A 25,640-nucleotide genomic window follows, 5' to 3' on the forward strand; every position below is an offset into this window, starting at 1 on the left:
AGTAAAAGTGAGAACACTACCAAAACTGAGGACACCGGCTTAAAAAAACCATTCTTTGTTCTCTCTGCTAAGTATCTATAGTTAGCTGGTAAAAGATGTTTTTTTCTCTCGCTTACCCTCAGGCCTCAGCATCCGGGTAATTTTGCCATATTACAGTTAAAAAAAACCTCACCACCGTACGTAAATGCGTAACAAAGCAAGAGATTTCAGATTCGTCTGCCCTGCCGAGGCGCTATTTATGTTTAAAAACAACCCGTACCTGTCGATCAAGATCGCGAGGCCGGGAGATCTTGTCGCTGTCAGGCCGGAGCTCAGGAACAGTACTGTTTCTCTGATGGGATCTCCAACTGATTGCCGGACGAGGAGCGAGGAAGCAGATGGACACTACTGGCTAGCTTGCTCCGAAAATGTGGTTGTTTATTTTTTTTTTCTCGCGCGCCGCGCGCTCTAGCTGCGTGTTCTTGTCTACTGTTTATTCGCGCTCATACGCTCGTCGTGCTCTTCTGCCTTCTCAGTTCTCACATACAAAACCCAAACTATATCCTCACTAGTCACTACTCACTACTACACATGGAGAAGAGAAGACCCTAGCAGCTGGCCGGCCAAACATGGAGTGGAGTGCTCTGCTATACAAGGGGCATGGAACTCTGGTCGCTGTGCATGCGCGCGCATGGCGTCAGTCAGTCGCTTTCGCTTCCGCTTCGTCTCGCCTGCTCCTCCTCATCCTCCTCCTCCTCCAGCTGTAGCCTCATCTCCCGGTTGAACCTGGCGATGAACTCCTCCACGCGCCGGTTCAGCTCCTCGTCCGACAGCCTCGAGTACTCGCTCTCCAGCTTCTCCTTCTCGTCGGCAGTAGTCTCCGGCGGCGGCCGCCTGTCCGTCGTCGTCGTAGTCGCGGCGCGCCGGAGCTGCCGCCTCGGCTTCTCCTCGCTGAGCACCACGCTCTTGTCCTGCACGACTACGGGGACGAGGGCCTGCGACGACTGCGAGTGCGACGGCCGGTGCCCGGCGCGCCGGTGGTGCCGCCGCCTCGCCGCCCGCCGCTCCTCGCTCCCGGCCAGGCTCCGGCTCCGGCTCGCCGTCGTCGCTGCGCTGCCGCCGTCGTTGGTCGCCGACGGGCTTACGACGACGACGATGTCTCTGCTCTCGACCAATGCGTACGCGCGGTCGTCGTCGCCGCTGCTCTCGGCGATGGCCGCCGCCACGCCAACCAAAGAAGCCTGCTGGTCCTTGGTCGGCGGCGGCGCGTGGAGGCCGCCGTCGCCGTCACCGTCGTCGTCCGGCGAGGAGGAGGAGGAGGAGCGGAAGAAGAGCATGCCGGAGTCGGCGGCGATGACGATGATGATGGAGTTGGACATGAGGAACCAGAAGGTGGTGTCGCGGGCGAGCGCGGCGGGCGGGACGTGGAGGAAGGAGACGTAGAGCACCGGCAGCGACATCACCAGCACCGAGATGGACACCGTCCTCATCAGCTGCTTGCTGCTCTGCTGCTGGCCGGGGCCGGGAGGAGGTCCTTGCATGCTGCTGACGGTGCTGAGCAGAGGGAACATGTGCTGCATATATTTATATGCCTCCCTTGCTTGCCGTCTGAAGAGGGTGCGCTGCCTTGCTATCTCTTATGGCTTGAGAGAGAGAGAGAGAGAGAGTGTGTGAGGCAGAAGAGGCTTGTAGAATGTTCAGTGCGAGGGAGGGCGTGTGGCCTGGTGCTACCCTTTTATAGCATGCCAGGGGGCCATGGCCATTGCAAGAGAGGAGAAGGCAAAGTTCTGTCCCGGTCCTGGGCCCGCCCCAGAGAGAAAAATACACATGGAACCACACCACTTGTCAGTAGAACAAAAACTACCGGCGCCACTGGATCGGCTTTGAGATCCGTGCTCGTGCTGCAAGCCCAAGCAGCCGACCAGGATCGGTGATCATCACTTGTGTAGCAGCAGTAGTAATGAATGCTAGCTGCTGTGTAGTTGCAGGTTTTGTGGCTGCCATTGTGAGTGTGAGCAGGGACGGATCGCGGTCGGGGCTCCAGCCCAGCCCCATACTGTTTCGGATACCATAAAGTCCACTAGAGACTTCCATATACTAAAACGTGTATAAATATAACGTAGAAGGGCTTCAGTGAATCAGTTTAGTTTAGTCTCTCCTAAACTTTTTTTTTCGTACTTGAGTGTGAGCATGATTGGCAAATCTAGAGAGTGCATGTAATGCAAGCAGAGCAGAGCCATGGCCCATGGGGGCAGGCAGACAGACACTGAATATGTGTGCTATCATCATCATTGTCATCAACTCATCATCATCTCTTCTAATCCTGTGGCTGGATCTTTATCTACCAAAAAAAGAAAAGAAAAAAAAAAAGAAATCATGTGGCTGGATGCGCGTGCCTGAACTGGGAGGGCAGGCACCTGCTGGATGCAGCTGGACTCGCAAAGATTTCCTGCAGCAAATTGGGCAGGCAGGCAGGCAATTTGCAGGGGCGGCAGGCACACACTACTGCACTTGTGAGACCGACCAGCGGAAGCAGATGGGTCTGTTCACTTTCAAGGTGTACATGTTGGCCGGCATGCCAGGACACAGGTGCTGGCCATGGTCACTAGGAGCTAGGGATCTATGGACGACGACGGACGCAGTGCAGTGCAGTGCAGTTGATATCACATCAGATGGCTCGTCGTCGTGGTCGACAATAATTGGCATGCATGGACGATTCAAGCGTCGTCGAGGGAGAACGGAGAACTTGTGTACATGCATGTGCTCCCATGGCTACGTACAGGTGCGTGCCACGCACTCTAGCATTATGGCTACAATTGATTGTTGGACGAAGAGTCCAGGGGCCTATTTGTATCTGTTCGTGGGGAGAATCTAGTTACCATAGAGATTACTTGTGTTACCATGGAGATTATGTGTGAAGAAGCCGGAGGTATTTATAGAGTTTAGGATCTACAAAAGGTGACAAATTACTATTTTCGCTCGCGACGGCTCAACCGATTTCGTGCTCACGTTGATTTTGGACGGTTTTCAACAACAAAAAATGACTGAAAAGATAAGTGTTTGACAGCCCTGCGCAGCAACTTCTGGTGGTCAGAAACTGAAAACAAGCCGAAACAAACAGATTTATTTAGCATGTGCACCGATGCCTTGTATGAACAGGCTGCATTCTCTAGTACCATTAAGCTAGATCTCCCACCGTATATATATAGTCGGTCATGAAGTGAGGCCAGGGAAGCTAGAAGAACAGGCTGCATGTGCACAGATTTATTCTTGTTTGAGCTTGTAATCTTTTTCCTCTTTTAGTATGGAGGTACCTCGAACCTCTCTAATTATATGAACCTCAATTGTGTCCAGATCCAACATGGCCAACGAACTCTCTCTATTTTTTGGTATTTTTGAGTACCCCGGTGTTGTTAAGCAACTACCATTTATAATTATAGTGGTGTAGTCATTATTTTGTCTTTTTTTTACCTTTTTAGTACTTCAGGAGCTTACATATCTCCTCTTCCTGATATTCAAACTCCATTTTTTAGTACTTCAGTAGCTTACTTTTTTTTATACAGAGATAATATGTCATCAGGCTTAGGGCCTGTTTGTTTACCCCCAGATTATATAATCTGGATTAAATAATCCTAAAAGGCAAACAAACAGTCTAGCTTATTTGTCCAGATTATATAATCTAACCCCTTGGATTATGATAATCCATAAGCAAGTGAGGAGGTGCTTATTTCAGATTATTTTTTTCCCACTTCCCCACTACCCTTTCAAGTTTCCTAGATATTACCCATCATTACCATTATAATCTACCGAATCGTTTTTGTGCCTATCGGATCAGAGAAGCCCGCCGCCCAACAGAAACACGCCAGATAATCTGGGTAAACAAACAGGATTAATCCATTGGGGTAAACAAACATGCCCTTAATACATACAGTAAACCGCTGGCACGCAGGCCACATGCAACGTGTACGGTACGTGGTGTGGTGAGCCGTAGGTAGCAGCAGCAGTAGACGGATATACATGACGACGGCACGGACGTACGTGGCCGACGTGTCCTGCTCTGTACCGCCAGGTGATCGTTTCTTCGCTGGTCACGAAGCACAGGTGGCACGCCTGTGGCAGGGTTGGTACGCATATATAGCCAAATCAAAGCGTACGTTGTGGTTGTGGCTCTCCTCCAAAAAAACGGTTCCGAATTCTTCTACCTTTTCGCTAAAAAACAACATCTCCTAGCAGTTTTTGTTTTTAAATCATCTGGTCGATCGAGCTCGCTTTAGAAACCGAGCCAAAAAAAAATGCCCTACCAAACGAGGAGGGCGTAGTGTGGTGCAACACGTAGTTAATAACCACCAAATGATGCGCAGTAGTCACATATGCTCCCTCGATTTTTTTAAAAAAAATCAGTTTGTATACAGTTTAATTCGAGACCAGAAAATGCATGCATGCGCTTCTAGATTGTTCTTGGTAGCTAGCAGTGGCAAGCTAGGACAGGAGCTAGCGCCTACCAAGGGATGACATGATTGATTGGGCTGCAAACGTGGATGCTCCACGTCATCACCCCGGATTAGTAGAGAATCTAGCGCAGGGCGCCTCCACGTGCACGCGTTCGTACACGATTATGATTGATTGCAAATATAATCATGAGAGAAAGGAACAAGAGCGACTGAGCGAGCATCAACTGGGTTTGGTGGTCTGGCTCGACTCGCTTGCCTCTATGCGTCGTGGGCCTGTAGGCCCAAGCTGCCGAGCCCGGCCCAGCAGGAGCGACACGTGTGTCTCTAACAACTTTAGTTGGAGCCGAGGCTACGTCGTGCCTCAAGCTTTCTACTAGCCTTTTTTTAATAAATAAATAAACATCTGACGGGAAAACTCCCTTTCTTCGTGTAATAATAATTGCCTTTTTCTGATACCTATCTAGTTTGTGTTACAAAATATGTTACCATGATGTGATCAACCCTTGTCAGTTCTTTCCCAAGGGACACACCCCTTGGGAGACACTGTTTTGTACTTATATATAAACAGTGTACTCTCTGCAATAAAGACAACAGTGACTTCATTCTGTCATTCTCTCTGGTCTCGTTTTCGTAACTTTCCAACACGTTATCAACACCTTTGCTCTGGTCATGACAGTCTGGTTGTAACCGGCGATGGCTAATCTCCATCGAGCGCACGAACGGAGGCTGCAGGTTCGGGACCTGCATGGGCACGGCCGAGACGACATCCCATGGCTGGAAGGGAACGATGGCGCCGTCCGTCCCCAAAGCAATGTCGAAACCAACTGAAAAAGAGAAAGAAGATGAAGGGATCGTTCGCTGTTGAAGAAAATTGGAGGACTCTGCCTCTAGAACAACAGGACGGTATGGAATCTACTGTTCATTTTTCGCGTTCATCGTTTGCATAGAGAACTTAGTCACGCAGACGATGTTGTCCGACTATGACCGGCGCGGGCACGGATCTGGCACGCCGGCTGTAGACGGGCTCGGCTGGATCGGCCCCCGGCGCGGGCGCGGCCACACCGGCCGCGAGCGCGGGTCCTCGGCACGGTCGGGCGCCGGCTAGGCCCGGCGCAGGCACGCGGGCACGGCGGCCCCGACCAGGCCTAGGTGAGCCCCGGCGTTCCTCCTCGGGAGAGGCCGACCTCGTCGCGACCCCGACCGAGCACGCAGCGGCCCTAGCATGGAGGGCGCGGACGGATCCGCCCCTCCCTGGTGACGCCCTCTGTTGGCGCTCCGCATGGAGCCTGGCGCAGGTGCGGAGCGGCCAAGACGGCCGCGTGCGCGGGCCCTCGCGGCTGGCGGCGCTGTGCTCGGCACGGTCGGGCTCCCGGTCAAGGCGTGGTAGACAGGCGGCCAGGAAAACTGGCGCAGCAAGTCGCCCACGGCGGGCGCGCACCGGCGCGCGACGGGCGGCCCTCGGCGGCCGCAGGCCATGGAGCGCGGGCTCCTGCCTCCTGATGGCCAGGCTACTGCCACGGCAAGGGCGGCGCGGCCCTCCTGGAGGCGGGGTGGCGCGGCCAGGAGCATGGCCATCACCTCCTAGCGCCGGCCAAGCCCCAGGGGAGGCGCGCAGATCGGCTCCATGAGGAGCCCTAGCGGCGGCGGCTGGGAATGGGGCGTCTAGGGTTTCAGACACCCTAACCGCCCCTCGTTTTTAATGGGCACTTGGGCCGCCCTGGCCTTGAGGGCTTGAGGCTGGCCGCGTGGGCCGCCTCGGCCTGGTGGCGCCCGGGCCGCCCCCACATCACCAGATTGGCCTAAATGGCATGTTTATCAATTAAAATTTCTGATTTTTTCAGTCACAAGAACTATGTGTTCGTATAAATTACTGAGTGTATCATTATTTGTACATCTAAATTTACATATTTAGACTGATGATGATATATATAATTGTACATACTTGTCTGTTTTTATTATGGAAATTACAGACTTGTTAGTGAATTATATTTTCTATTTACATTTATAATTCACAATTTTTCGACTTGCTTTTGTTTTTGCATTCTCTTACGTTTGCATGGAAAACATAGCACATTAATAAGTCGAAACTCACTGGTCCTCATGCAAAATAAGGTTGCATTTTGGGAAAAAAAAGCATAGGGTGATGGAGACCTAAGCACTGGCTGCGCTAAATTCTTTATAGAATTTAGTAGCCCAGAGACCGTGCTTTAGGCCGCATTTGAAATGCCTATCACTATGAGGTCTACATCTTTCGAGATGATTACCTATACGTGCTAACCCAAAAAGATCACGGACCAAGCAGGCGTCGCGGGCTATGGAGCCAGGCTGGACGCTGCAGTCATGGTGACTGCTAAAAGAATTCTTTTAATTAAGTTCTACTTAATTAAACGATGAATTACCTTTAGTTAAAAGACGCCAGGGATTCGAGCCCTCCCCACGTTTCCGTGAGCATGAGCCTGTCCGCGTGTAACACCTGGCGTACCGGATCTGAAAATTTTCTTCGAACCAGTTCTGAGCAGTGTAGCCCTCCTGTCCGCTGTTCGGTGCCCGCTGCCCACCTCCCTCTCCTCCTTCCGACCTCGCCGCCTCCCTCCCTAAACTCTAAACCCTCCACCAGCCGAAGCTACTGCCGCGGCCGCAGCAGAGGTCGCGACGACGAACGCTGAAGAAGCGCCGGCGAGGGAGAGTCCTTTACTTTTTCCTATGCTGTAGCAAAACAAGCCTATACCATCTTCCAAATATACTCGTTCCGTGCCGGCGGCCTCCCCTCCTACGCCCCTGTCGATTCTTCAATCTTCACCAACGTCTGCGCGTAGCAGGCTAGCAGTCGGCACGGCTTCCTCAGATCTGCCGGACGACTTGTTGTTCGTCACCGACTCACCAGCAACCAATGTCGGCCATCAGCCGGCAGCAGGGGAAGCTGGGCGGAGGGTCATTGCGGCACGGCGTCCAGGCGTACAGCAGGCACCAGCAACAGCCCATGGCAAACGGTTCGTAAATCGTAACTCTGCATCCAATTCCTACGCCGCTCCGTACTTGTTCCCCACCCCGCATCTGAAACCCTAAAATGGATTCCTCAGCCGCAGATGACCCTATGGTAGATGAAGCCGGAGTAGAAGATGCCTTCACACATGAGATCACCGATTATTTGTACGTCCCTAGATACCATGTGTTGAGTTGGATGGAAACTGTGGAGGGGATGGTGGCCGGTGTGGCGGCGCTTCCGCCGGTGTATTTGATACTGAACAGAGGTGCGATTTTCTTTTATATTTCTTCCGGTTCATGTTCTCCTTGTGTGGCTGGTGCTGGATTCAACCGATCTAGGGAAGAGATGTTAGTTGATTTGCTGTAAAAATCAATATGTTAACAGAGATATATGATACATGCTCCTGCTTGCTCATGATGCCGGTTTGGTGCCAAGGCTGTATGCCCCCCTTCCTATCTGTGTTTTTTGTTCTATAATTTGGTGGTTTCTTAGTTTTTTACTACAGTATTTGCATATTACGTATCACGTTGCATCTAATTAGCTCTTCTTCGTTGCCCATGCTAAGATCTTCTTGAGACGGGATGGGGATGGAAGAGGCTGGTGCCCTACAGACCTGGTTATGTTGAGTGGCATGTGTTCAAGAAATACCTTGGGGACTATTTCGACCATAATCGTGAAGCTTTTCTTTGTGCCGAGCAGAAGCCTGATCCATTTGGATGGATTATTGCTGAAAAGAGTGCCCTGATTGCTGCAGCCAAATTGGTATAGTTCCCCCTACCTCTGCATTACTGAACTGTGGCCTGCCATACTTGTTTATATTTTATATATTGGTTCAGTTGCCAATTAACTTGCACCATTGCAAAAACAATCAAAATGCTTTCCAGTGCCTCAAGATGGAGAAGGCACTTCTCAGGTACTGTGCTAGCTTTCTCACTCCTGACGACAAAAGGCTGATCCTCGGGATCAAGGACCAGGCAAAGCAAATGATCCAATCAGAGGTAGTGCAGAGAAACCTGTGAAGCAGCGTACGTGATGAGTAGGAGATATGTTTTCATAAGCTAAGCTGCCATCTCCTTTCACTAGACTTATTAATTGGTCTGTCGTCTATACACGTAAGGACCATATATTTACCGGCCGGAGAAACTCCCGCTGGTTTTTGGAGGCAGCTGCACACGGGCACAAAGGGGTCGTTGTATTCAATTAGGGTTCTCTCACAGTAGCTGAGACGTACGTGTACGTTGGCCAAATATCTTTTATACGAGTCATCTATCATTGATTTAGATTATCTATCATTGTTCCAAAAATTCAGTTACTAAGAGGCAGACTAAGAAAAGGTAAAGATATTTGTACTTTCTTTTATAGGAGCAGATGAAGGCATAATATCCCCACTTAGACAAATTTATCTCCATATTGCAATTTAAATGGTAGCAGTAGATCATTAATCCAGTATCAGTCAAAATATTCGGGAAGGATTGCTTGAAGTATTCTATGGAGTTTATGAAAAGGATCCTGACAAAGTTAGTTCTCAGGGCATAATATCCTGCAGATGATAGTTTATACCCTGTGATGTTCTGGGAAGTGTTGAATCTTGTATTCCTGCAGGTGCTTCAAGCAATGGTTCAAATGGGTGTCCTTGTTCCTACTGGAGATATGACTGTTGTCAGAAGAACCGCTCAATTTTTCCTTAATAGGTAATTACTTTTCCTTGAATTTTTATTTTCCTCGAGCCTGCTTGAGAGTTGTGTGTTATTTCATTAACGAAAAAAGAGTAACCAAATACAACACTGCCCATGAGAAGATGTTACCTTGTAGTTATAGCAGATGGAGTCTGTTGAACTGGATGAGCATGGTGTTTTTTGAACAAGATGAGCATGATGTTTGGCTTTGTTCTTTTTTCATCTATTATTTATAGCTTTCAAGAGTGCCTAACAGCACAAAGGAAGGAGAGAGAAATGGCAACCGCAGAACTGGGTTTCAAAAAGCAATTAACTAAGGAGGAGAAGTTTGAAAAGAGGAAGCAGAGACTTGCTACAATCGGTAATGCTGTGTGACCTACCAACAAACTAGATAGATGTAAATATGTCCGGGTTTATTCTACAAATTTTATTATGTTGACTTGAATTAAATTTTGTAGGAGAGGATCTTTTGGCGATTGCTGCTGATCAACCATTTCGCTTCCCTGCCACATTTACATTTGTGGTCAGAGCATTCTCAGGTTTCAATGTCTAATAATCTACATGTTTACAAGGAAATTGTTATTATACTGTGTACTCAGACTGTCTCCATTTTGTGCAGTTCTAGATGGTACTGGGAAAGGCCTTCATCCTAGGTTTCATATTACAGAGATTGCTAAGCCCTGAGTACTTTTTGCATTACTAGCATCTGAATACTTATTCAAAAACACACAAAGCTTGCACATCTTCACTTATTATGTACTGTCTATATTTTCATCTTGAACTTTTCTGGTACTGACTTGAAATGTCTATTAAATTTGCTAGAAATGCCAAGGAATTGCTAAGATTTAATGACGCTGGTGTTGAAATAGTTGTGAAGGCAAGTTTCAACATTTGGTCAAAGCTGTTAACCTATCTCTATGATAGCACATCTCCTAAGGGTTAGGGCTTGTTTGGCTAGGAGCGGATTGAAGGGGATTGGAGGAGCCTATTAAGCATTGAACAATTTACCCATGCTTGTTTCCTATTCTTTGGTCGTGATAACGTTTGCAACCATGAATAGTACATATTGCTTTTCCAGGTGTGTGGAGAGACATGTGTATTCCTCCTATGACGAATTCCTCAGGCTCCATGAAGGTAAGCCTGTCTTAATGGGCTTGATTGTTGAACCTGACTTAGTACTTTTATCCATGTCACGACATTGAACCAGACAGTCACTCATGTCCTTAGGATATTAACGGTATACATCAACAATTCATTCTATTTTAATTGCTTGCAAAACTTTTTTGGCCCTTCAAATGAGTTCCACGCATCAAGAAGTCAAGATTCCAGGAGGCCTAAAATAGGTAAACTTGCTGTTATATCTTTTGTGCTCTCAGTAGTCGCCTATTACTTGTTTTAATTCGCTGATCCATGTGCAGTGTATCAATTTGTCTTAGTATTTTTATTCGTGGGGATGCCTGACTCAAATGAACTCATGTTCAACACTGAGCAACCTACTTATAATTTTGGAGCCTATAAAATTTCTAAGCTAAAAAAGGTAATAAAAAGGAATGATATTATAGTCACATCATCTGAACAACAGTGAAGGGAAGGGAGGGATAGATGGTCTGAATGCCTATAAATGTCGTTCCCTTGGTCTGCTTCTTAAATTTGAAACCAAGATACTATAGTCAAATACTTCTAAACTTGAAGCCTATAAATTGGAATCACCAAGTTAAATAAGAACAGGGGTAACTATTCATAGCTCAGATGGTTGTCATCCAATACGTGCGCTAAGGCACAGACAGGTGAGGTTGCATATTCAATCCCTTAGACAGTAAACCATTGAGGCATATTAAAACACATTTTCCATGAGGTTTCCTAAGTGATCCTTTAGGTAAACAGAACCATACCTAGCTCCATATGAAACTATTTCCCGATTTGAAGTACACCTAAGTTAAGGTTCATACATTGGAGCTCTGGCAGTAAAACAATAGTCCTTACCTTGAGACAGCTTAGATTAGGATGAGGTGGATGGTAATATGGCATGAGCAACATACCGCAGTTCATGCATGGAGGAAATCATTTTTACTTTCTTTCCTAGCCATGGTAGCTATGTTGCTCCTTACCAAGGCACTACATGGAGCATCATATGGTTCATGATGTAAACATGGTTTTAGATCTGTCTATACTCACACTCAAGAACCAGCCAAAATGTGATATTCCACAACCTGAGAGAAATCAAAATGAAATCATGTACAACATAGTACATATGATGATGTGCGGTGATGTGGGTGCATGTGTGTTGTGTGTGTAGGAGAGGAGGGCGCAGCTTGATTCAATCCATGTCAAGTCAAAGGCTGCTGCGAAGTTTGCACATGCAAGTAGAATTTAGATGGTGAGGTTTTGTCTCTGTTCCCATTTTTATAACGACTAGGTGTTTGAATTCCTAAGATTAAAGTTTATGTAGATTCTTATTTGTAATTAGATCTCTGTTAGGCATCTAACTGAATAAATGATCTCCTAAAGAATTGACAGATTCCATCACTGAGCAGCCCTTCGCCCCGGTGGCTGCGGTGTCGCACTGGCTGACACCTGCTCGCAGTTGCATTACAAGTTTTACTGACTATGTATTTTCAGGTTTATTCAATTTCGGTTCTAATGCTTCTGACAGCAGTTGTATCAGTCCTCTTGTTCAGCTTACATGTATCCCTCGCATCCTTCCTTGGATCCACATAAGTGTTAATAATAATTTTGTTGCATCTCCTCTGCTGATCAGAGCTTTCAAACTCATGACAGAATAATGTACTAAACTTCAGTTTGGTGTCTATCTCAGTGTACCTACACTCAGTTGGAAAACTTCAACCACACTGCAACAAGGTTTATAAAAGGTACTGTTACTATTGTTAAAATTAGTCATTTTAGCTATCCGCTTCTATTTCACCGTGCTTGCAGGTTTGCTATCAGGAAAAACAAATTTATGGGCTCAAACAAAGTGTGATAGTGAAAGTCATTTTGCTTCCAGCTTAAGGTCAGTTAATCTTGTTTCAGTACTTTGTCTTGCTGATTTACTTGGCCCACACAATTGTTGAATCACATTGCTTATGCATTTGTGGACTGTGCTACATATATTTATGAGAGAATTCCATGTGTGTTGTAAAAAATTGCTCTCACATTTATACCACAGAAAAAGTGTGTTACCCTATGGTATCGCATTTGGAGTTTTAGTCTACCACTGCTGTCTGTTTTTGCTAACTTGGACATTAACTATAAAAAAACATTATGAATTATTGATTAGGTTGAACAGAATGTTGTTATGAGAACAAACACAGATTATCTCACTGAATTATTGATTACTTGTCTTGAGAATACTGTTATTGTATGAAGCTTGTGCATTGCGTGTATATGAAAAACGAATCTTACATAGGTATCGATCTTCTCGTAGATGTTTATTTATTGGTGTTTGAGAATATATATATATATATATATATATATATATATATATATATATATATATATATATATATATATATATATTTGAATTATTGCCTGCACAGTTCGAAGGATCGAGATAACTGTAGTTGTGTTGGCTTTCCTTTTTCCATTCAGTGCATAGTTGATGGCTAGCTTCATGACTATCATGAGTGACTTAACTGATTTTGTCAAAGAATTCAATTAATAACACGCCTAAGAATTCAATTAGTAACACGCCTGATGAATCATAATCCTCTGTGCTACCTATACCCGCCGTAGTAAAATAAAATATTATGGCCTGTTAGCCTCCTTGCTTTGTTAGATTGGAGAGTACTTTGTAATTTTCTTGGTTGCCTTGTAATACCAGGTTACTATAGCTGTCTGCATCGAGACTGTTTTGTGTCTTGAACTAAGAAAAAACTCTCCATGGTTTGCAGAACCAAGCCAAGAAAACAGATATCAACTGTGACGCCACACTCAAAAGCTTGTTTGGTGGGAGGGACAAGGTTGGGATGCTGGAGATCTCCAAGCTTTTGAGTCGTGGCTTCCCGAAAATCTCCAAGCTTTTGTGGTCCATGGAGCCAGGGATGGCTCTTTGGTAAAAGACTTCGTTGTGGATGGCCTCTTTTATGGTCCATGTTAAGTCCCAAGTCCCACTAGGTGGTTAAGCAGAAAAATCTTGTGATGGCATTAAGACTTTCAGACTTTGTTTTTGGGTCTGATGCATGTAAAAAGGATTCCCAGTGTTTCTGTTGCTCTTGCGATCCTGTGAGGACACATATGAGAGAAATATTTAGTTTGTTGATGGCAAATCTTGTCTTATGTTCATGTCTGTGCCTATCTGATCAAGCGTTATGATATGATCCCATGCGTGGTACTGTGTTCTTTAGAGATGTACTTAATTATGTTTCTCTTGCATTTCATATTGCTTTGTCTAATTGTTACCGCAAATTAAGATTTTATTATAATTCCAATTTGATATGCCTCATCATAACCATGGTTACTGTAGGGCGCACGAAGTGTGCCTCCTGATCTAGTTCTTGTAAAATATGACACATATCTTGAACTTGGGATTATTTAACACATGATGGAGATCTAGGCTTTGGCTGCAATAAATTCTTGGAATTTATTTGCCCTGAGACCAAGCTTTTAGACAGCAAAATGTTATTTGCCCATCAGTAAGAGGTCTACATCATATGGTTATGATGATTACCTATGTGTTCTCTCAAGTAGATATGTTGGAGATGTGATGTTGGTTATTCACTTTTATGGTGATTTCCATTTTATTTTTGAAATATTGGTCAAGCACAGGGTAGTGGAGTCCTAAGCATTGGCTGCGGTATGTTCTTTGAATATATCAGCCCAGAGACCATGCTTTCAGGCAGCAAAAGTTTTGCCCACTACTGAGAGATCTACTCCATTGTTTCATTACATGTTGATTATCTACATTGTGTACACCAATTTTCAAAAATCTTTTGGTACACTTTATGTGATACCTAGAGTTCTCCAGCATATAAAGATATGATATATTTTGCGGCATATTACAACATCAGCAAATGGTTAATCCATTTGGAGGATAATTATTTAATAGAGTTTGATGAACTCGCCTAATGGGCTTAATTATTCCTAATGTTCATTTCGTTTTGCATGATATGGGAATTCACCTCTTCGTTTTGGAGGAAATGAGATGCTCTTGTCTCAAGCTTAATTATCCTAAATGTTCATTGGATATAAAGACCATATTTGCATAATATGGGGATTCACTTCTTTATTTTGGAGGAAGTGAGATGCTCCCGTTCTCTTGTGGTTCTTATGAAAAGAACTAATGTGCTTTTGTGGCTTGATGTGCAAGCCCAAAATGAATAGCAAAGAAAATCATAAGACTTGTGGACTTATGAGTATGTGTCTACATTATGTTGTAGACTAACACTTTGTATTCATATATTTTGCTTGAAAGCAAATATATAAGCACATTAAAAAGGGAAGAGAAATGAGTATGACAAACTCTTTTGTCATTACACTATATGTGATATAGTGTTGTATGCCTAAGCATCTAATCATGTATATGGAATCCCAATAGATGCATACTACTCATGAAAGCTAAGATATGAAGTGTACTTCAATCTTCCATCTGACATGATAACAATGGTTAGTTGTGTAAATCATGATTTGGACTAATCATGTAACAACACTTCTTTTTCTAAGAGAAGACCACTTTGTTAGATGATTTGCTATTGAGTACTATATAAACGATGCATGAGATTTGGTATAATCTCATAATTGATGTTGTGATAGGTTCAACTCATGTGATGTGAGTTGAACACACTCATGTGATTTGAGTGTAAAAACTCATATGAATTTGAGTTAAACAAACTCATCAATTAGAGTTGAACGAACTCTTCAAGGGAGTTGAAGACTCATTGATTTGAGTTGTGCAAACTTGTACATGGATTCTTCCAATTGAGGAAGAAAAATGCAATGTGGAGAATTGAGCCACAAACTCTATAAGTGGGGAACAAAATATTCTCATATTCCTTTGGAAAGAGGAAAGAATATTTTAACAATCGCTTCGCGCGATATCATGATATGTTAATATCTAGTCCCCTTTTGGTAATGGAAGTATCAAGGATGTGTTGATATATCCTAATTTTATCTTACCAAATTATAGAGATATCCATAAAATTTATATCATGTGGAAACACAAAGTGATAGTGATGGATATTGCATATGTTTCTCAGAAACATTTCTTATGGATTGTATTCTACATACATCCTCCCATACAAAGTGTTGCATATGTTATAACTTTTCAAGTGATGATACTTACCATGCTGGGTAAGATTGAATTGGTCATCCCATTATTGAGATGAAATAAAAAGTTATGAACAATTCTATTGGTCATTTTTTCCCATAAGATGAATACTTGATGAGTATCATCGGAAATGAGATTTTAAGTCCCTCTTATCTTAAAATCTAATCTGAATTGGTTAAGTTCTTTGAATTGCTTCAAAAGAACGAGTCTGGTCCATTACAAAGATGGTATGGACATTGAAGGCTTTATATGGTTCTTTGGTGCATCTATATGATGATCTCAAGTGTGTCCTTCGGACAACACATGACCATTAAGTAATAATGTCTCAAGCTTGAGCACATTAGCCTCCACACTACTGAATTTACCAAATATGCTTACAATGATGATTGTTTGTCTTGGTATTCAGCATGATATCCATAAGGGATATGATGAATCTGTGATAGATTCGAAAATTTCAGATCATTAATGACCATCAGTAATGAATTGTCATTTCCAACTAGTTATGGTTGGAGTCAGGAAGTTTTGCACGCTCCTGACTTGTGATGAACTGCATGTACTACATGTACAAGTTCCCCTATGTTTTTAGTACGTGGGAATCCATGAAAGATTTCCCATGCGTATATTGGGATGTTCCCAATCTCACCACCGCAGCGTACATGTATGGGCACACAGAAAGCTGGGGATCTATGTGAGAATTTATTCTCCGTCGATCATTAAGTTTTAGAATCTCTTCTTGAGAATCTATTTATGGCCCGTACGCTTGCTTGAATCATGAGCTTTTCCAGGCATTAGGGGGAGATTTCGAGTACCAAAAAGAATGCCAGGAAATTATAATGAATGCAGAAAGCATTCAGGCTCAGGATCACGTACTAAAACTGAACCTTTGGGTTCGAATGATTTGCAATAAATTGCAAATTGACTGCCTTGTGCATTTACTATGAGGTGTCACTCAAATTAATCTTATGTGAAAGTGCCAGAAAGAGTGGTTAAATGGAACACCACTCAACTCCCTATTACAATGATGTTGTAAATAAGAGGGGGAGAAGTATGGTCACAAATTGGGATTAAGATGCTTGCAAGCAGCTGAAGGCTAGACCTTCTGAGATAGTAAATGCAGACCATCTATTCGTTGGTAACCAACCTAGTGTTGGTGGACACCTAAAGGATATTGATTATCCTGTGAATGGAAGACATTCACAACCTAGCTCAGTGCGCACTGATGAGGCTAGGTTATCGGAAGCCCTTGATTCTCGTTTTGGGATTTCACGAGGAATCATAAGGGTACATAAAAAATGACTTTATGTCAACTAGAGAATTGTGTTATTTAAAAGCTACAAGTGTCGACACATACATCTCAGCAATTGTATATGCACTCCAAGTGATCCAAAAGACTATGGCCATAGCAGAGCACGAGTATGCTCAAATTGGATCTTGTTGAGTGATACAATGTTGCAGAGATAGCCTTGCTCACCGGAAAGAAGTGTTAACTTATTTTCACTTCAAGGTATCTTACTGTGGATACATGTTTGTTTTCATGGACTTGGAAACAATGAGGTGGTGAGAAAGCATGGCTAGTAGCAACTGGGTTTATACGCAAACCCAAGCATTATTTTAATGCTATAAATTCTCCTCTACTGTGAGTAGTTAAATTCCGATACAATAATATGGGCAGTAAATCATCTATCTGTGCAGTTGATAGATGTAGTGACAACATGTGCATATGTGGTCACTGGATTATGGTATTTATGGAGTCTTGAAGGATTCCAAATACATAATCACCAATCACAAATTCGCAATGCTTGGAAAGTCTTTGTGACTTAGAGCATCCTGGTCAAATATGGTACATTCGACCTAGTGAATCCTTCTTTCTGGAAGGATACACAAAGTATGGTATGTTTAGTATAAATATGTGCAGCATATTTATAAACATACATTACTTATCGACGGAGTTCGAGATAGAGGATATGAATTGTAAGAGATTTTCAATTCAAAGTAAACTATCTTGAGTATCTTGGATACAAAATTGTCTATATCCAACGTATATTGAAGAAATTCAATATGAGAGAATCATTGTTATTTGATTCTTCCGGATCATGAGATGTGCTATTGTATCTTGCAAGAGCATCCGGCCGGATATTGCTTTGCAATGATTTGCTAGCTAACAGCACATGAGATCGAGTTATGATCTCCAGATGTACTCATGCTCTCCTTATGTTTGGATATACTGATCTTGGATATCTATAGAAGATCCCCAGGTACAAGATCAATGACATACATATGGTAAGTTGGACCTACTGTTTGATAAATGTTGATCAACAGAGATTAATGGTCACTTACACTAATCATTCTATAGTACACTTCATGGGATTGTACAGAATGATATACTACATACTGAGGGTATGTGGTGGTCATGATTTTTATATCACTGACCTTATTATCTATAAAGATAATATTACTTTGTGTTGTTTAGATGAAAAACAAGTTACGAACTAAGTCTTTACCTTACTCCACATTTTTAATGTGTTTGAGAGTAGGTATGGGATGACTTAGTAATTTGCAAAGATCAGGGGGAGTTTTCTCTTGATCGGAAGAACTTGTTTCTACATCTTGTTGTACTCTTTTCTTTGCATGAGTTTTTTCCCTGTTTGGGTTTCTCATTCAAAGTTTTTAACGAGACAACATCAACACAAGGCCTATGTCATATCATCTATTTTTTCTTGTAAAGGTTTTTGAGGATGATACATTATGACATAGTTATTGTTGTATTTGAACTATGATATGAGTTTATATCCCTAGACTTCAAATGGATCAACAATAGAGTATGACTACTCTCCTTATTTTTCCCACTGGGTTTTTAAGGAGACTCAGCTGATATATTGATTTCTCAGATTTTCTGACTAGATTATCTTGGAGAAATATTAGCCTGAGTTATATGTCTCATCATTTATTTTCCCCACGGGGGTTTTTGAGATGATGAATATAGACATATTATTGTTCTTTGGGCTAAAGGTCCATTGGAGAACAATGTCGTATTGTGGTTCAATTGAACCACTAACCATTATCCATAAGTATAATTGAGCTTGTGTTGTTCAGATGGAAACAGGAAAATGGAAACATTAACATCTTGCAAAGCCTTGTGATAATCTTGCTGATCTATTCACAAAATCTCTACCATACTCAACGTTTTCAGAAATGTATTGAGGTGATTGGTATGAGAAGACTCAAGTGTTTGCAAGATCAGGGGGAGTAATTCTCCGTGATATTCGACCTGTTTTATACCATCATATTACACTCTTTTCTTTGCATGAGTTTTGCCTTGTTAAGGTTTTCTCATTCAAAGTTTTTAACGAGGTAATATCAACTAAGCTATATGCTTCATCATTAATTTTCCCCACAGGGGTTTTTATGCATGATGATTACAAGCATATTTTTCTTTTGGAGGTCAGTGTGAGTTCTACTCATGATCCAAAAGACATTGTGTACTCCTTATTTTTCCCACAGGGTTTTTGAGGAGATGATATATTGAAAGACAAATTGCAGATGATCAAATGGACTTGGATTGATCAAGGGGGAGTGTTACAAAATATGTTACCATGATGTGATCAACCCTTGTCAGTTCTTTCCCAAGGGACACACCCCTTGGGAGACACTGTTTTGTACTTATATATAAACAGTGTACTCTCTGCAATAAAGACAACAGTGACTTCATTCTGTCATACTGTTCGAGGAGGGAAGAACCGGAGACCAACAAAATATCGTAGGACCCTGCAGCTGCAAGCCTGCAATGGAATAAATTTCCAGACAAGTTCATGGTCTCGTTTGGGCTGAATCCTCGGTACCGGCCGCCAGTTCTCCCGTCTCCACTGGGCCGTAAAAGAGCAGCCGAAGCCTTTCTCGGACGCGTGACGTTACTGGGCCAGCCCAGCCCGCGCGAGCGAATCAGGGTCCATGCAGAACAAGAGGGCGGGCGCCGGGCGGAGGCCGTCCGCCCGTCCCGTCGACCGTCGTCGATGGAACCGAGGCTCGCACTCGCACCCCCGCACCTGCACCCGGTCCACGCGCGCCACTGCGGGCCCGGTTAGCCCGCGGCGCGCAAGCCAAGCGGGACCCGGACCTCATCGGTCGGTGCATAGACCCCGCGCATGGACGGCCTCCATCCACTCCGCCCAGCACCCGCACCTCGTCAGTCGTCACCGAGAAGCAGAAGCAGCAGCTGCTGCCTGCTGGTCGTTCGTTCGCCTCGTTCTCTCCGCCTCCCCCCACCCCCCGCCTCGCTTCCTCCTCCGCGCTTCCTTCGCCGAGGCGTCAGCGTCAGCGAGGGCGTATAAAGCGCTCCCCCTCCGCGCGCGTCCGCACAATCGCCACCGCCTCTCCGCTCCTCGACAAGACCAATGGCGGCTGCTGCGTCCTCCGCTCTGCACGCCGTTGGCGCCGTCGCCTCCGCCAAGCCTAGATCCGTCGCCCCCGGTACTTGTACTCCCCCCCCGAAAGCTAATCTGCTTACCCTGTCGCCTCCGCCGCGCCGCGCCAACCGGCGGGTGACTGCCCTGACCGATCTGCGTCGCTCGTGCAGCGGTGGCGACGAGGAGGAGCGTGCGCGTGGCGCCCGCGGCCAAGCGAGGACCAGGCTCGGGAGGAGGCAGGCTCGTGGCTCGCAGCGCCGTTGCAGTTACGTCTTGCTGTGCCTCTTGATGTGCTCTCTCCACTCTACCTGATGCGCTCCCGCTCTCTGCGTCGGGCTGATCTGTTTAACCTGTGGGATTGTTGTGCGTGCGCAGGCCAAGGCGGATGAGGCGGCCGCGGCGGCGGGATCCAAGTCAGGCGGGTAAGGACAAGATACTGAGATATATGGCTTTCTGTCAACCAGAATTTAAATCCTTGCATGTTTTGGTCTAGGCAATGAATTCGTGTCGGTTTAGATGTCACTATGAGATTTAGCCCTGGATGCGACTGAGTTATCAGGCATTACTGCCGTGGATGCCGTTCCCCTATCAGTGAGCTATCATCTACAATGGGCTCGGTAGCACTTGTAGTCCTGTCTTTTGCAGCTGAAACAGATGTTGCCATGTAGGGTTGGATCTGTGAGGTTTAGACGTCGAATTCTGTTAACTGGGGTTTGGGAGAGGTCGGCGGAGCAAGCAAGCTTGTCTTGTTCCTTAATTTAATGTTTTGGCAAGTAGGAGTAACGCCCATGGAATTGGGTACAGATATTAGAGATCAAGCTCCACCAGGGGGTTTTGCTCACCAACTCTAGCGACCATGTCCAAGACTCTTTTAAGCATACCCTACATCTGTATGACATATTCTTAGTGAATAGTGAATACTGCCTTATACCTTCAGTGTCCAGAGAACAGGAGGCAAATGATTGGTGATTTCTGTCTAGTTAAGTTGGAATGAAAAACTGTGCATTTGATCCTAGTGTTACAAAAGTCGAACTTCGATGAGGTGTTCTATTGCATTTTGCATTATGCTGGATTACTGGTCAACTAGAGCATTCTTAATAGAGCTGAAATTCTATGCTGGTATGTGGTGGTTGGTCTCTTTCAAACTCTAATTGACTCCTTTCTTTTGAGTTCAATGCAAATCTGGTCTGAGCAGATTTGGTACCTGACCATGATTTGCAGTCCCATGTATTGAAGTTTAATCCAAAAGAGTTACATACTGTTGCTTCCTGAGGGCTGCATAGTCTATGCTGGTGCTGGAAGGAACTATTGGGTCCTTTTGTCTAGCATTGAAATGAACTTGCCTTCAGAATTGGCCTGATTGAGGTAGATAAGTGATTTGTTAGAAACATAAAATTTCCCGATCCAGTATTCCTCCAAGCAAACTGTGTTGACAAGTTATGTACACGAATGTGGAAACAGTAAGGAAACTCAGGCGATTAGGTCCTAGTTTGTTTTTCGCAGCACCAAATGTTTTTCCTTTCTTTCTGAAAACTCAAAGTGTATTTTTTTCAAGCAATCCATGCTAACTAGGGGTAGACTAGTTATTGACATCTAGATGTAGTGGTTCAAAACTGTGGACCTGCTAGAATGATAAACTTAATACTCAGGCATGAAAATTGGGGCACTGGTAAAGAACATATACCAGTTTTTGACCTAATCAATGCACCAAAGCTCTCAGCAGTGACCAATTGGTTACCACCGGCAATCAGAAACCAGTGCTTTGTTAAGCTTTGCCAGGCAATAAAATATGTTGTTGGTCTACTGTCAGCAGTAACTGATTGGTTACCACTGGCAATCAGAAACCTGCTATACTTTGTTAGGCGTTGTTCTGGCAACAAAATATGCTACTGGCCCACTAGTTGAAATCATAAACAAACATTAGTCTTGTTCTCTTATATGAATTTTTTTGTCATATAATGGTTGCTGTTGCCTCTGTGAGTAAGGGATGTTGACAATTCAAGTGCTCTTATTTTTCAAGCGTCCATGATGATAGTTTTGATTGACTGGAAGTAGGCTGATTCTGGACATCTGGATGTATCTGTTCAAAATCATAAACCTGTTAGAACCATAAATTTAATACTCAGCCATGAACATTGGAATTTTTGGACACTGGTAAACAACTCTCTACACCAGTGTTGGATCCATTCCAATCAATGCACCAAAGTTGTCATCAGTAACCAATTGAGTACCATTGACAATCAGAAACATATACTCTGTGAAGCTTTGTCACTGCAATAAAATATGCTATTGACCGACTGGTTAACAACAGCTTACACCAGTCTTTGAACCAATCATTGCGTCACTCTTGTCAGCAGTAACTAATTGGTTATCACTGAGAATCAGAAACCTGTACTTAAGCTTTATTCCGACAACAACAATATGCTATTGGTCGACTAGTTTAAAAAATCATAAACGAAAATACAAGTCCTGTTAATATGCAAATTTCATCATATGACGGATCTTGTTTCCTCTATGAGTAAGGGGTGTTGAAATGCAATTTGTATTTGATTTATCTCATTTATGAGTACCTACATACATGCCTGACTATGTTGACCTTTCCTTCTGTTTAGCCATGAGTTGCTGATGTTTGAGGCCCTTCGTGAAGCCTTGATAGAAGAGATGAATTTGGATCCAACAGTGTGCGTCATGGGTGAAGATGTTGGTCATTATGGAGGTTCATACAAGGTGACCAAAGGGTTGGCTGAGATGTTCGGAGATCTCCGGGTCCTTGATACCCCTATCGCCGAGAACTCCTTCACTGGCATGGGAGTTGGAGCAGCAATGAAGGGGCTGAGGCCTGTTGTGGAAGGCATGAACATGGGTTTCCTTCTCCTTGCCTACAACCAGATCTCGAACAACTGCGGCATGCTTCACTACACCTCAGGCGGCCAGTTCAAGATCCCGGTCGTGATCCGAGGCCCCGGCGGTGTCGGTCGCCAGCTCGGTGCCGAGCACTCGCAGCGGCTAGAGTCGTACTTCCAGTCGATTCCTGGCCTTCAGATGGTTGCCTGCTCCACTCCTTACAACGCAAAGGGCCTGATGAAGGCGGCCATAAGGAGCGAGAACCCCGTGGTGCTGTTTGAGCACGTCCTCTTGTACAACCTGAAGGAGAAAATCCCCGACGAGGAGTACATCTGCTGCCTGGAGGAGGCGGAGATGGTGCGGCCAGGTGAGCACGTGACCATCCTCACGTACTCCCGCATGAGGTACCACGTGATGCAGGCTGCCAAGACGCTGGTGAACAAGGGGTACGACCCCGAGGTCATCGACATCAGGTCGCTGAAGCCGTTCGACCTGCACACGATCGGGAACTCGATCAAGAAGACCCACCGCGTGCTGATCGTGGAGGAGTGCATGCGGACGGGCGGCATCGGCGCCAGCCTGCGGTCGGCCATCATCGACAACTTCTGGGACTACCTGGACGCCCCCATCATGTGCCTGTCGTCGCAGGACGTGCCGACCCCGTACGCCGCGACGCTGGAGGACGCCACCGTGGTGCAGCCCGCGCAGATCGTGGCCGCCGTCGAGCAGATCTGCCAATGATCAGTGATATCATGGCTTTGTTGAGTACCTGATCTGTGGAGTCAGATTACCGTGGTTTTGTTTCTCTGTCGCATCGCGACTGTCACCGTGCCTTAGACAAGACATGTTTTTGTATTTTGCAACGCAGAAGCCATACTCGTACTGGATGCCGTTTGTGGGTGGCCTATTTGTTCATTGTGCAAAGTTGGATGCCATACTCGTACACTATTATTATCAGGTTTCAGCATTCGTTTGTACTTTGTAGCAGCGCCGTGTTGCGCTGTCGGCATGACGTTGAATTCACTCCTGCACCTGAATTTTGTTGGTTATATTTTAGATTTTTTAATTATTCCTCTATGTACTAGTTCTACGGAGAGACAAAAAACCCACTCGGGCATTGTATTTTGGTCGTCCCATCGTAGGTTTCATTTTTGGATGTTGATAATAAACTCACCTTGAAAGCAACTAAGAGCCCTGTCAAATACATATTAGATATGTATTTCTCGTTCAAAATATATTAGATATGTTTTTTTAAAATAGAGTTCTTACCATCAAACAACAACTAAGAGACTATTTTGGCATGGCTCCAGCTCTAACTTTTTCCTTGAAAAAAGCCAGAGCACTGTTAAATACTTTTATTTAAAAAAAACAACTTACTGTGAAAAGCACCTAAAAGGCAACGTTATTTTTGTACCACAGAATAGAAGCCACAAATGATAGCTTCACCGGCTTAATTTGCGAAATAGCTTTATCACGATTTAAAAATTGTTTTTAGGAAAAGATATAACTAGAGCTATTTTTAGGTAAGCCATAGCGCACTAAGGCTATCCGCACTCATACTACCCTATTTCTCTACTCTAAAAGCAATATTCCATCCTGGTCAGTGAGATTCTCTACTCTATCCAACAATTCTCCGCGGTCACGATTACCCTATATATCCACCCTATACGTTCCTGGGTCCACCAGCAGGCAGAGCAGGCAGGCGCTGCTGTCCCGTCCCTGAGCCCACCTCTGCTCCGGAGAGAGAGAGCAGCAGCATTTAGCGTAGGCGATCACCAGCGCTGTATTTGGCGTCCGCAGTGCTGGAGAGAGAAGATAGAGTTGGATTTACAGTCACCGCTGCAGGCCTCCAGCTACTGCAAAAATTTACGGGTTCCATTTCCAGCTCTCCGGTGTGGGCAGCCTAAAAAGGTAGACAGGCGCTGCGTATGCTAGCTCAATATAATAGACGCTCCTGTGTACTGTACTCCCTCCGTCCAGGGAAACAAATCTAGCTTCCCGAGGCAAACTCATTGTCCTGCAGTCACGTGGAGTATAGACTGTCAGTGGCAGTGGGTTCCACAACTAGTAGATAGACTACATTTTTTTTGGATACCCTTAATTGGTTCCTAGAATTTCATGATTTCCCATGATCGAGAATCAAGAACAACATGCATGGCATGGGCCCAGGACCCCCTCCTTGTTTTTTAACCATTTTTGCTCTTGTTTGGGTTCCTGTTATGTGCCGACAGAATGCTGCAGCCCGGACCGTACGCACAGGCTAATTATCAATCTTGCTCCAGATGTGGACATGAAATGACCACATGAACAATTCGATCGACTTGGGACGTGACAATATATATATATATATATATATATATATATATATATATATATATATATATATATATATATATATATATATATAGGGCAGGTATAACGGGAGCCCTGGGCTTCCAATAGTTAAAGGAAGCCCAGGCCGACCACCTCTGCAAACTGATTCAACCAGCGCGCCCAAACAGGCTGTCGGGTGCGCCACCTGCCCCACGTCTGTTAGCGTAAAAAAAGGAATGCATGCATGAGTCAAACACGATCCAATGCATGCGCATAAATTTAGGAAAGATATGTGCGGCAGTTTCTGTTTTTAAATCCTTTATTTCCTCCATAAATTTAGGATCGCTGCAACAGCCATGCAGCTAAACGCGTAAGGACCATTTTATGATATATACTGAGACTAAATATGCTACACTGTGTTAATAATTATGCAATTCGATATACTGCGTAAAAATCTGTTACCAGCTGCATGCACACGAATTTATGATAAAAATAATGTGCAATGAAAGGAAATGAATTACACGCATAGAAACAAAAAATGTATTTAATGTTTTATTTCCTTCATAAATATAAGATCCCTCCAACAGCCATGCAGCTAAAACACATTAAATCTAGTTTATGATATATACTGATACAAATTATACTACATGGTGTAGGTATTTATGCAATTCGTTACACTGCGTAAAAAATATGGCATGTTGTTCACTGGTGGACGCACCTCCGGGT

At 44.4% G+C, this 25,640-nt stretch overlaps 3 protein-coding genes across 48 annotated transcripts; 2 read left to right on the top strand and 1 right to left on the bottom strand.

The window, feature by feature from the left end:
- Window positions 1–392: 392 nt before the first annotated feature.
- LOC103640606 (uncharacterized) lies at window positions 393–1,711 on the bottom strand. The gene has a single exon (XM_008663856.3). The coding sequence runs from the start codon at window positions 1,557–1,559 to the stop codon at window positions 681–683; it is 879 nt and encodes a 292-aa protein (XP_008662078.1). The 5' UTR covers window positions 1,560–1,711; the 3' UTR covers window positions 393–680.
- Window positions 1,712–6,926: 5,215 nt separating this feature from the next.
- On the top strand, window positions 6,927–13,405 carry LOC103640607 (uncharacterized). 46 transcript variants are annotated; one of them, XM_035960359.1, is made up of 17 exons: window positions 6,927–7,420; window positions 7,511–7,681; window positions 7,801–7,854; window positions 7,982–8,178; window positions 8,301–8,414; window positions 9,019–9,107; window positions 9,329–9,453; window positions 9,551–9,631; window positions 9,712–9,745; window positions 9,915–9,969; window positions 10,171–10,226; window positions 10,320–10,435; window positions 11,389–11,469; window positions 11,712–11,777; window positions 11,908–11,962; window positions 12,027–12,102; window positions 12,983–13,405. In XM_035960359.1, the coding sequence occupies exons 1-11, from the start codon at window positions 7,321–7,323 to the stop codon at window positions 10,201–10,203; spliced, it is 1,053 nt and encodes a 350-aa protein (XP_035816252.1). In that variant the 5' UTR covers window positions 6,927–7,320; the 3' UTR covers window positions 10,204–10,226; window positions 10,320–10,435; window positions 11,389–11,469; window positions 11,712–11,777; window positions 11,908–11,962; window positions 12,027–12,102; window positions 12,983–13,405. The 46 variants fall into 46 exon arrangements, with proteins under 46 accessions (XP_035816252.1, XP_008662164.1, XP_035816223.1 ...); XM_035960330.1 differs by having other exon boundaries at window positions 6,928–7,420; window positions 9,915–10,226; window positions 11,871–11,962; XM_035960351.1 differs by having other exon boundaries at window positions 6,928–7,420; window positions 10,171–10,435; window positions 11,601–11,777; window positions 11,871–11,962.
- A 6,078-nt stretch (window positions 13,406–19,483) lies between these two features.
- On the top strand, window positions 19,484–23,707 carry LOC100284103 (pyruvate dehydrogenase E1 component subunit beta). Its single transcript, NM_001157001.2, has 4 exons — window positions 19,484–19,821; window positions 19,928–20,022; window positions 20,133–20,179; window positions 22,370–23,707. The coding sequence occupies exons 1-4, from the start codon at window positions 19,746–19,748 to the stop codon at window positions 23,340–23,342; spliced, it is 1,191 nt and encodes a 396-aa protein (NP_001150473.1). The 5' UTR covers window positions 19,484–19,745; the 3' UTR covers window positions 23,343–23,707.
- The last annotated feature ends 1,933 nt before the right edge of the window (window positions 23,708–25,640 follow it).

This window comes from Zea mays, chromosome 1, assembly GCF_902167145.1.
Source record: "Zea mays cultivar B73 chromosome 1, Zm-B73-REFERENCE-NAM-5.0, whole genome shotgun sequence".
In the NCBI taxonomy this organism is placed as follows: domain Eukaryota; kingdom Viridiplantae; phylum Streptophyta; class Magnoliopsida; order Poales; family Poaceae; genus Zea; species Zea mays.